We start from the raw sequence: 12,923 nt of genomic DNA, 5'->3' as shown, positions 1-12,923 counted from the left end.
GAAGAGGATTCTTTACTGTTAGGGCAGTGAGAATCTGGAATTGCTTGCCTGAGGAGGTGGTGATGGCGAACTCAGTCGAGGGGTTCAAGAGAGGCCTGGATGTCTTCCTGGAGCAGAACAATATTGTATCATACAATTATTAGGTTCTGTAGAAGGACGTAGATCTGGGGATTTATTATGATGGAATATAGGCTGAACTGGATGGACAAATGTCTTTTTTCGGCCTTACTAACTGTTACTATGTTACTATGCCTGACTGCTGTTGTGCTCATCTCATCTCTGTTTTTATGGTCTGCAGTCTATTGCAGCTATGAATCAATAGTATGTGTGCATTTAAAGACTGCACTTTGCAAGAAACGTACGGGAGTTGGCAGTAGGCTGCTAGTATACAACTTTCGGCAAGTGCAGGGTGCATTGCAAGAGCCTTGGTGGTGTGCATATAGTGCAGGTTTGGGAGAAGTCTTTATGTGACCACTGAAGAGGACCAAGCTGGTTCTAATGTGACAGCTAAGATGGAATGGGAGTGGGGGAATAGTGCTTCTGAACATTAAAAGGAGATGTGGGTCTGAGGTGGCTTGCTTTGACTTCTCTTCGGTCAAGGGCCACTTCTGCTATGACGTGTGTACTTGAGAGGTGACTGTACTGCTGTGACTGCTAATGAAATATCAGTGGGCAGTCTTTACTGTGGTGTTTTGGCAATTGAAATGAAGCCAATCTCACCATCTTTCCATGTAAAGAATGCACTGAACACACTTGCAAGTCAATAAAGGTTACCGGTAACCCAAATCCTTTTTATTTAAACATGGAATAATACAATTACAAAACCATGGATGTCGTGACCATACGTTGAACAGAACTACATATTTATACAGTAGTTTCTGCTTATTTCCAACCCATATAAGCCCATAATGATAAAAGTAGATTAAAATAAATTACAAGAACAAATGTGTTGTAGAGTTATAGCATAATACATCAACATTTATAAGAAGCATATTATATAACTTAAAGGGACACTGTCACCTGAATTTGGAGGGAACAATCTTCAGCCATGGAGGCGGGGTTTTGGGGTTTTTGATTCACCCTTTCCTTACCCGCTGGCTGCATGCTGGCTGCAATATTGGATTGAAGTTCATTCTCTGTCCTCCGTAGTACATGCCTGCACAAGGTAAGATTGCAGCTTGTGCAGGCGTGTACTATGGAGGACAGAGAATGAACTTTAATCCAATATTGCAGCCAGCATGCAGCCAGCGGGTAAGGAAAGGGTGAATCAAAAACCCCAAAACCCCGCCTCCATGGCTGAAGATTGTTCCCTCCAAATTCAGGTGACAGTGTCCCTTTAATAGTTAAACAGGAGATGGCATATTGCTTAGATTCCTGAATTATTAAGAAATTAGAATTCACTTTCAGATATTTTAAGTTTTTGGATTACTTTGAAGTGACATAAGACTTCATAGGATCCTTGTCCCATGCAGGCAGTGTAGATAGTTTGTTGTTGGTTGCATCATCAATGGGCCATCCCCAGGCCTTGAAGAATGGCGCTAAGTTTTTATTAACTGCATGAGAGAACTTCTCTGCCCAAAGATTCATCTTGACATTCTTGACTTTGCTGACATTGGTCATTGTTTGGTACTCTGAGAAAACTTGTTTAAATGGATCCCAACCAAAGCCTTCTTGTAGCTGAAAAAAGTAAAACCCACAAAGACTTTATCATGATTATCATGTTATCTTGATTACTGTGCAATATTCATTATTAGAAATTATATAATTAAAGTGGAACGGTCATTAAATTTCACAGTTTAAGCTTTAATAGATCTCTTACACCTGATTATAATGGTGAACTTACATTGAAAAGATATTTCAGAATGCCAACAGAATTCTGATTTACAGATAAGTATTTTATGAGTCAGGCATGAAAACTTTCAGAAAGTTTACATACTGAAATCTAGTGATAGATTATCTCTAAAGGGGCTTCCCTTAATTTAAAACTTATTGTGTATGCACCCCGAATGGGAAGTGAAAAACATGTACTCACTCCCCAAACTGGCATCACTTCTCTGCTACGGATTTTGTGTCTCCTCTGGTTTCCTTGGTATAAATAAAGTCACATGATGGTTGACACTAATCAGCAGCTACTAATAGGCTGCAGCCCCTCATATTGTTTCTGAACAGGAGCCTACATCCATTCTCTATTATACACTTACTGTGAGCAAGTGTGTGTAGGAATGCTTCTTTCACGATATTCAGTCTAAAGAGGATGCCAATCACCCAAAGACTAAAACAAACACTTGTTCGTCTGATGAAATTCAAATTTGCTGTGTTCAAAAAATCATTGTTCTAAGGGTACCGTCACCTTTAGCGACGCTGCAGCGATCTAGACAACGATGCCGATTGCTGCAGCGTCGCTGTGTGGTCACTGGAGAGCTGTCACACAGACAGCTCTCCAGCGACCAACGATGCCGACGTCCCCGGGTAACCAGGGTAAACATCGGGTTACTAAGCGCAGGGACGCGCTTAGTAACCCGATGTTTACCCTGGTTACCAGTGTAAATGTAAAAAAAAAAAAACACTACATACTTACATTCCGGTGTCTGTCGCGTCCCCCGGCATTCTTCTTCCCTGCACTGCTTTACGGCCAGCCGGCGCTGACACAGGATAGAGGAGGAGTGCAGGGAAGCAGAACGCCGGGGGACAGACACCGGAATGTAAGTATGTAGTGTTTTTTTTTTTTTACATTTACACTGGTAACCAGGGTAAATATCGGGTTACTAAGCGCGGCCCTGCGCTTAGTACCCCGATGTTTACCCTGGTTACCAGTGAAGACATCGCTGAATCGGCGTCACACACGCCGATTCAGCGATGTCTGCGGGAGATCCAGTGACTAAATAAAGTCCTGGCCTTTCTGCTCCGACCAACGATGTCACAGCAGGATCCAGATCGCTGCTGCGTGTCAAACAACAATATCACTATCCAGGACACTGCAACGTCACGGATCGCTAGCGATACCGTTGTTAAGTTGTTCAGTGTGACGGTACCTTAAGAGGCATACTATCCTTAATAAACAGGACATATGACGCAGAGACAATGGCAGTCTATGAGCACTGAATGACCGATTACATATTGTCCAGTGAACACCTGATCTGATTGCCAGTCATTTAACGGTGCAAAATTGATAAATTTGAAAGTAGAAGAAAAAATCCCATTTAGGCTCTTGCAGACCCCAGGGCAACCACCAAGTTTTCCTAACCTAAGCTGTTTCAGGAAAATGGCAGCGGTAGTTTTACCGAAGCAGCTTTGCCAGCAGTTTCACAGTTATTCTTGCTGCAGCCCGCATCTTTTACTCTATAGTAAAAACTTCTTGTGTACATAGCCTACAGATAAAATACACAGATAGGCTATTCTCTTGCTTAAATAGAAAACAACTAATGGGCCAAATCATTAAGCAGTTTACACCAGAAAACTGGTGTTAAAAAGAGGTAAAGTTTTGTCCAAAATTAGAAATAATCACAGATTTACTTAGGATCGTATAGTATAGATATAATTAGAACACTTAATTCACCATAGAGAGTACTGTACTTAAAAAATACTCATAAAATATAACTTTGATTGATCAGCTTAGAATTAAAAACCAAACAATAGTGAAACCACAAACAAATAATACTACTGTCACCAGAATGAACCAAAGGGCTGTGCCTGGCCCTGTTTCTCCACAGTAAATCCCTACCTTGCAGCGGAGGTTGGCACCCTATAGATAACGTGATAGGATCATTGAGGCACAAGTAATGATTCCTCCTGATAATATGCCAGATAGTACAAAACTAATAATAAACCTACACTCACCATATAAAATCAGGCATATCATCAGAGGGAATCATACCTTGTGCCTCTTTGACCCTACCACAAAATCTATGTGCATTATGTGACTTTACAATGACATCTGTTGGCTAAGTAACTTTTCAATACTATATTACCATTATCTAATACTCCTGATGAACCTTTGTAATAATGGAAAATGTGTCCAGTTATATGGTAATAAGATTGATATATTGACAATTTCTGTGACATGGTATAGTAACAGGTGTTAGAGGCCAGGACTTTCCTGATGGATGGCATGTATTGCAGGCACTATTGCTCTGGTCTGGTGCTTAGTGCAGATTTTGGTCCCAGCATCTTGCTCAGGCTCCAGTTTTACGAGTGGTTACTGCTGGCTCTCCAGCTAAAGTCTATGGTAACCAGTGGTATTCAGAGGCAACCCCACTCTCTGGAGTCTAAGTCTAGAAATCATCTTAATGAGCATTTCCATGATGTGGTGCCTTGTCATTGGTGCTTGTATGCTTTCTGCTCTGGTGATGTGCAGCTCTGGATTGGCCCATGGACAATGCCCTGTCCGACTTGGTGTGAGTGTTTGGGGTGGAGCCTGGGGCATAAAGGGCTTTCAGCGAAGCATGCGGTCATGCTAGTGTCACTTGTGTTTGGTGTGTGAGTGGGTGGATACGCTACCGCTCTGTCTGTGCTTTTGGTGTGTTTTGCACTGTATCAGCTACCAGTGGGACGTCAGTGATCTGTGTCAGCAAGTGTTCAGGGCTGGCCCAGTGCCAACAGAACTCCGGCACCTCTGGAGAGGAGATTGGCTGTGTGAGTTCAGGGCTGGCATCAAGCCATTAGAATTCCGGCTCCTCTGGAGAGGAGGTTTGCTGCATGTTCTGCTGACTGAGTTTTTGCTATCTGTTTTGTCCTGTGTGTATGCTATACTTCCCTGTGGAGTTAACAGGGTATTGCACCACAGATCAAGTTCTACCCACGTGTTATTTAGTATTGGTAACGGGTTATTGCACACTTCCTATAGTCCGTTGGTGAGGCCATATGGCTCCGGGCACTCCTGGTGAGGCTAAATGGCTCCGTGTACCTCTTAGTGGTTAGCTGATCTGGTACTAACCTTCCTTGTACCCCTCGTTGATTAGCTGAGCTGGTACTTACTGTCCCTGTACCTCTCAGTGGTTAGCTGAGTAGGTACTCTTTTCCCTGTGCACCTCTGAGTTATATTTCGGTTTGTTTTTTTGCGTTCCATTCACACTGTGTCGAGTTTAACTCAGTGTGTTTAAGTAGGAACGTTCACTAGTTATTTATCCGTCATTGTTCACACTAACAGCAGTTTAACATCTCTGCATGGTGAACCCCAGGTTGCGATTGCACTTTATAGTTTAATTTTGTGCAATCCGCCAACCCTAACAGGCTTACAGAATTGCAAGTTAAAAATTATTCTAATCTGGTATAGCAGCAATCCTATACTGACTGAAAATCTTATAAAGGTTGAAACATTTGCATAATATCCAGAGATCTGTTTGACCCCTGGACATGGGGATTACACTGTAGGTCTTCACTGGTGACTGTAAATCTCCACTTGTGTCAAGATGTGACTGTCCTGGTGTGACACGACCTGGCAGGAATGTCACGAAATGGCGAAACACACAAGGGTACACCGGGGACACTTTAACAACGGTGGGCCCTGTCGGTAGGGAATGGGGAATCGGCACCTCCTGCACTCTCCTGAGGCTGTGCCCTGATGTTGCTACCGTCCCTATACAGGTTCTTTCAACCCGTCGCCGACCAGGATACCTAGTCCCTCACTTGCCCTGGTCTAATCCCTATGTAGGGAACTGGCAGGTCAGAGCACTGGTCCCACCGCTGCACTAATACAACACTGGGAAAGTTACAAACAACAAAGGGACAATGAAACAATAACACCACACTTAGCTTTCTCTGCTGCAATGAACCGCACAGCAGAGTAAGGCACAAGGAATAAGTTTTCAGCTGTATAACAACAGCACTCAGCAAGCTCCTATTCCAGCAAGGTTGGTATCCAAAGGACCTGTATAACTAACAGTCAGCTGATGCACCAGGTGACCTTTTAAAGGAAGGTGGGAGTGGTCACCACCCACAACAGCAGAACAAGCTGCAATGCAATTACACCAGCGGCCACCGGGGAAAAACTGCATTAACCGCCAATGACCTGAAAGGAAAAAAGGTTTTAATCTGAAGGAAACCAGATCTGCCACAGATCCAAACATGGATCGTGACAACTTGATAATTCTTCCGAATGGATTTACCCTTAACCAAGTATCCCTAGAGAAATACGTTTTGAAATGCACTTGCACTTTTATGTAGTTATTTGTTTGACAAACGTGGTCATTCTAGGGTTTCCCTTCCAATACTAGGGCCTATTAGGGCCAGAAGGGATATCCACCTTTGAGTGGGGGCGCCAATAGCACAAATGATAGGGTGCCAAACTCTGCTGCCAAGGCAGGGATAATTTAGTGATTTAATAGGGTGAGTGTGGCTATATTAATAGCTTTGTACTACATGCACATTGTAATATGATGTGTGGTTCTTTTTTAAAGGAATTACTCTCTTATTGTAAAGTGGATGTTAACCTTCTGATGATCAACCTTTTATGTTGTGCTTAATATCTTGGGCACAAGAAACAAAGGATTCCCCTTTATCCAGTAGTGTGTTTTTACATATAGCATACAGATAAATCCTTGGTTCTTATTTAAGTCCCTTTTTCCTTTCCAAATTCAGGGCCTGGTAGGGGTCAGAAGGGATAGCCGTCGGTGAACAGGGTCACCATTTGCATTATTTCTAGGCTGTCAACCTCCACAGCAAGGTAAGGATTTACAGTGGAGAAATAGGCCCAGACACAGCCCTTTGGTTCATTCTGGTGGTGATGTTTGTTTGTGGTATCACTATTGTTTTTTTTATATGTTAAGCTAATCCAATAAAAATTATTGATATTTTGAATATTTTTTAAGTACAGTGCTCTATGTTGAAATAAAAGTTTTGCGCAACAAATAATTGTGTAAAAACTTTGCTACTTTTGGCGTTTTTATGTTAGCTCTGGCAGCTTTTTTAAAAGTATGTGGGGTGGAGCTTAGAGAAAGGGGAGTGGCCTACAGCACCTAACCTAATTCACTATGATCTGACTGGAGTGCAGTTTCTAATGCTGGTGCATGGACAGCTCTTAATGAATTTGGCATATCTTACTCCATCGGACTCTGGATCAAGTCTAGCATACCAGATGCCAGTCTTTATTAATTCTCCCCATAGAATATTCTTTTACAGCTACACTTTACATTAAAAATATAGGTATAGTAGACTATTAGTATCTTGCACAATATGATGAATTCTCCATGTTAACTATTATTTTTAAAATTATGAGTTTTACAAAAGTACCTGAAGATAAGTCTCAAGTGCTGTCCACATGCTCCACTCTTTAAGATTGGCTCCATTCTTCACATACTGCTTGATTCTGTTTTCCCTGGTGTCTGGCTTGAGGGCAGGATGTGCGTTACTCCTTGGAATTCCGAGAACTGTTTCATGCACATATACCGACCACAAGTTACAGGTGGCTTCTGTGGTGTGAGGAGGGAATTCCCAAACTCCTCTCTGCTCGTTGTGACCAAGCTCATGTATCGGCCCCCACAGACCTTCATTTATTTTTGTAACGCTTACTAAAGTTGATGCTGTTGGCAAATGACACATTATTGGGTATCCAGCATGCATCCAACCTGTAGTAGTAATTAAAAAAAAAAGTTAATGTGAAAAATAATAGCTACAATACAACCACTCTGAATACGGTAAATTAGTTATTTCTGCCATAATAAAATATACATGTTCTACCTATGTAACTATCATTAACACAATTATTAAATTAACTCTTAGAAATTTTGTTCAAAAGTACTGACATGAATAAAGTGTCGTGATGGTCTACATACCATTTGAAATTTGCACATCTGTAACGAATCTTTCTGGACGTGGAAACTTCTTTGGAATTACAGCAAGATCAGCTATAGCTTCCATAATCTTATCCCACTGAGCCATTAAAGCATCTGGATCTTCAAGTGAGCGAATCACATCAGAGGGGACAGTGAGAATAATGCTATCTGTAATAAGCTCAGCCCAGGGAGATGGATAGTTCCGGATTTCTTGCACCCAAGATGATTGGGTTGTCTTACCTAATGAAAAGTTAAGAATTACAAGATATTTGTGTTTTCAGGCACTTTGCTTGGTTACGTTGTTTTAAAGGAGAAAAAAAAATTATAAAATATATCACAATTACAGATGAGCTAATTGCTTCTAATCAAATCGTATTTATGTAGAAATTCAATGAATTTGCACAATTCAAACAATATCTACTTCACTTCCCATGAATCCTCTTAAATGGCAGTGTCAGGTGTCCAGGTTCAAACACTTGAACCTGTGCTTTTTGGTCAGCTTCTGTGACCACTGAGCCACAGCAAATACAATTTTTCTTATTTTGTTTAGTTTCTATTATCTTTGCTTCTGTCGTTTTAGAGTAACAGGTGTTTTCATTTTCTCAATTGTTTGCCCTATTACCTTTGAAGTGCAGTTTTATATACTTTTCCCCTGCTGGTATTTCCTGCTGGTGATAGTCTCATTTGGTTGCACAGCAATACTGAGATAGTTTAAGCCAGTTAGTGAAAGACTAGCTAGGGTTTCTCTCTTTGTTGTTTATGTTCTTTACTCTGCACCTATCTTATGTTTCTTTTTAGGAAGTAGGCAGCATATTCTCTAACAGTACGTTCTTAATACTTTATTTTGTATTTGATAGTTTGTTTTACTCACTCTGGGATCTCTTTCTATTTCAGCACACTTTATTCTTTTGCAGGTAATTTTCCCTCTGCTTTGCCTTCTGGTTCTTTTGGAGGAACGTAAAGCGCTCAACGGCCTTTCAAGTACCATAGGTCAGAATTACCATCATCTAGTCTGTGGTTAGCGCTATCTCATCTTGTGCAGAAACCACTAAAGACTGCGTGGTCAGGATCTCTAGTCTGTACAGGAATCGGGAAGGTAAGTTGCAGTTTTCAGTGTGTTATCTATCTTCCTGAATGAGTTGCTACATTATTCTACTGGCAGTTGCCATTTTACACATTGTTCAATGGCTGATGCAATTTTTGGTAATCACATTACGTCAGGTTTGATGGGGCAGGCTTTCCCATAATATTTGCAGCTATCAGATTACATTGGATAGTACAGTCAATTAATCAGTAGGGACTATCATAGCATGTACAGAAGCCGAAGCATGAAATGCAACAGCCATTTTGTGGTGAATCTGGATAGTGAGAATACATCACAGCTTAGTCATAGAGATAGGTAGAAATAGTCATAAAATGCTGAAGAAACTGTACTGATACTGTGGTTCAACACAGTAATGAAGTTAAGTATGTGAGGAAAAAAGGGAAATACAGATTTAGTTGATAGAGATAGAAGAGTTACTGTGTCTGATATATTGTGAGGCAGGGCCAGAGAGGGAGACATAGTTGCTTGCTTAAAGTGGACCTTTAGCTAAATTTTTCATGTTGAACTGGACATAGTAGAATTAAACATTAATTTTGATTTTCCTTTTCAAAGATATTAGCAAAGTATTTGGATCCTAATGAGTAAACTTTTTTTAAGTCCAAGTGGGTGCTGTGAGAGTCTTCACTTGCAGCACATACTTCTTTTCCCCGTATGATGTTGAGCAATCATAATCATTCAGCAACACTCAAAGGAAAGAACATGCTCCACCATAGTTTATAGAAATACCCTGGTTTAGGGAAAGAGGGGAAAAAAAGAGACAAGTGCGGCGCTTCCTCTGAGCGTAATACGTTTTTACCAACAAGTTAAAAACATTTCTTTTATTTGTAGTTATGCTCACCTTCTATCGGTAAGAAATGCACGTTGAGATTCTCAAGGAATCAATTCTTTAGGCAACTCTTCTTCGTATGTTGTATAATCCAATAAGGTGTACAGCTCACTTTGGAGAACTATGTGTTGATCCTACTTCAGATCCACATAGGTGGCGATTTCAAAGGGAAAAAAAACTCCAAGTAAATGTGGCGCTAAGCACCTACGGATTTTTTGAATACATCCACTTCAAGTGAAAAATGTTAAAAAATTCATTTATTTTCTCAAAATAAAAAAAAATAAAATATATTTGTAAAATATTTTTAAAAAACAGTACAACGCATTTCGGCTGCTATTTTTACAGTGCAGCCTTCATCAGGTAGCAAAAAAACAAAAAGAACAAACAATACAATAAGCACTATAAAATGATGTTACAACCTCCAAGTTCTCTTATTTATGAGGGTTCCTAGAAGGGATTAGCAGGGCGGGACCCGGGATCAGGTTCTCCTTTCCTGATGACTAACTACATGGTAGCCTCTAAAGAGACACATTTTTCTTATATATATAAAAGAGCAGTTTAGTACTTCTATTCTATCCAAAATAAGCTTTTAAATACATGGTATTACACTGTTCCGAACAAACACAACATTAAAAATATAGGTATATACACAGTCATAAATATGATTCACTCCAATACCTCATCAATACCATTACTATCAATTCATCCCATAAAATACATTTAAAAAAAAAAAAAAAAAACGAAACAAAAAAAAAAAAAAATATAAAAAAATATACAAACAAAAAAAAAAAAAAAAAAGGGAAATTTTTTTGTTGTTGTATTGACCCATGCGCGATGATGATGAAGGCTGCACTGTAAAAATAGCAGCCGAAACGCGTTGTACTGTTTTTTTAAAAATATTTTACAAATATATTTTATTTTTTTTTATTTTGAGAAAATAAATGAATTTTTTAACATTTTTCACTTGAAGTGGATGTATTCAAAAAATCCGTAGGTGCTTAGCGCCACATTTACTTGGAGTTTTTTTTTCCCTTTGAAACCACCATAGTTTATAGCAGAGATCTCAGTGTGAGAGAGGTACTGTATAATGACGGCCAGCTCTGATCTACTGGTCTAACCTCCTGCATGAGTCAATGTGGGAGTGAGCAGTGGCACTGAATTTAGCTGTGCCACATTACAAACCCTTCTATTAGCTCTCCTTATAGTGTTGACAGTAATGACACTTATGTCTGCTTTGCTTAAGCAACTTGTAATCGCTCTGCAATGAGATCAGGGCTGCTTGAACTCTCTTGTTGGAAGACCATTTCCGGTGACTACCTCTTGAGGCTCATCAAGAGAATGCCAAGAGTGTGCAAAGCAGTCATCAAAGCAAAAGATGGCTACTTTGAAGAACCGAGAATATAAAACATATTTTCAGTTGTTTCACACTTTTTTGTTCAGTATATAATTCCACATGTGTTAATTCATAGTTTTGATGCCTTCAGTGTGAATTTGCAATTTTCATAGTCATGAAAATGCAGAAAAATCTTTAAATGAGAAGGTGTGTCCAAACTTTTGGTCTGTACTGTATGATAAAAAGTAGTGGTGATTGCAATAACTGGCAGAAAGTAGAAGAAAGAATCCTATACCATGGTATCTGGCAATACGAATGTGACAAAAAGTAACAGCAAACGCACCACTATTGCCAGTTAGGGCTGTAGTGCTGCCAAATGCAAGTCACAATTATCTTTGTTTGTCTTCTGGAAGCATATTAGTGGGGAGATAACATTATGGGCTATATGGCACACCATTCATCTCAGTCCCAGAAAGATGATGTTCTTTTTGACACTGTCAATTTGAGTCAATTTCCTGTGCATCACTCCTCCTCAATCACCATAACAGGTAATCATTTTGATTGTGGACTTTAAATTCAAAAAATGACATCTCTGTCTTCTCTGACTGCTAGTGAAGTGCTTTGTCCCCAAATCCACTGCTCTTTAGATGTAGAAGAATATAATTCTTCTTTTACACCCAGATAATAACTTCTTCTATTTGACACATTGAATGAGAACATCCAGAATTTTGGTTTGGAAGAGACTAGGATGGAGGACATGACTAAAATGCCGAGCTGTGTTGGTGATGGTAGTAATAGTGGTGGCACTGTCAGCTATGGTAGCAGGGGCACTGGATGTAATGATGCTGAAGGTACTCACAGTATGGTCAAAATTAGGGATGGAAATCAGGAGGGGTCGAAGTACTCAAGACATTTCCCACACTTAGACACCTCACTTGATTGAGGGATGATGATTATGGTGGCTTGCAAAAGTATTCACATCCCTTTTTACCTATTTTGTTACATTACAACCTGCGTTTAAATATTTTTGTAATAGTCTAATTAGTCTAAGTTGGTGAAGTGAAAAATATATAGGCATAAATTAAATGTATGGGATCAAATAACTAAAAATTAGCATGTGCATATGCAGTCACCCCTTTTGTGATGAAACCCCTAAAAATTTCTGGTGCAAACAATTACCTCCATAAATCACATGGTTAGTGAAAGGAAGTCCACCTGTGTGCAATCTAAGTGTCCCATGGTCTATCAGTATATATACATCTTTCCTGAAAGGCCACAGAGGCTGCAACACCATTAAGCAAGAGGCACCACTAAGCAAACAATGATGACCAAGGAGATCTCCAAACAAGTCAGGGACAAAGTTGTTGAAAAGTACAAGTCAGGGTTAGGTTATAAAAAATATCCTAATCTCTGCAAATTCCCCAGAGCATCATCAAATCTATTAGCACCAAATGGAAAGAACATGGTATTACAAAATAATCTGTCCTATTGTTTGCTTCACAATAAAAATAAAACCAAATGTTCACAGTTGCAGTCATGTTCTTTACATGAACTGGTGCAAACCCTAAAACAAATTCCAGGCTGTGAGTTAACTAAAGACAAAAAATGCCAAGGCAATGGGGGGGGGGGAATACTTTCGCAAGCCACTGTATATGGTTAACAGGACCTGGGAACCAGATTTGGATGCTCTGTAGCAGATGTCAGAGAAGAAGGATGATAAAGTATGGAGCCGACATCCAGACAAAAGATCTTCCAGAGACAGATCTGCTTCGAATGTGGTCAGCTTGGGTGATGCTGATGCTGCAGCTGCTATTGTTAGAGAAGACTCAAGAGTGCATGAAAACTCTGGTCATGGTCTTGGTGGTGGCAAATCCAATCTGTGTCATATCC

General features: G+C 40.0%; 1 protein-coding gene across 1 annotated transcript in view; it reads right to left on the bottom strand.

Annotated features, from left to right (window-relative positions):
* Positions 1-760: 760 nt before the first annotated feature.
* LOC138676326 (TRPM8 channel-associated factor homolog) overlaps positions 761-12,923 on the bottom strand; it is an 80,814-nt gene continuing 68,651 nt past the window's right edge. The window contains exons 6-8 of the mRNA XM_069765512.1: positions 7,770-8,009; positions 7,228-7,562; positions 761-1,677 (exon numbers count right to left, since the gene is read on the bottom strand). Of these exons, the coding sequence (XP_069621613.1) occupies positions 1,426-1,677; positions 7,228-7,562; positions 7,770-8,009 (827 nt within the window). The 3' untranslated portion in view covers positions 761-1,425. The remainder of the gene's footprint in view (positions 1,678-7,227; positions 7,563-7,769; positions 8,010-12,923) is intronic.

Source organism: Ranitomeya imitator, chromosome 4 (genome assembly GCF_032444005.1).
Source record: "Ranitomeya imitator isolate aRanImi1 chromosome 4, aRanImi1.pri, whole genome shotgun sequence".
NCBI classification, from domain to species: domain Eukaryota; kingdom Metazoa; phylum Chordata; class Amphibia; order Anura; family Dendrobatidae; genus Ranitomeya; species Ranitomeya imitator.
This window is presented reverse-complemented; position numbering and strand designations above follow the sequence as displayed.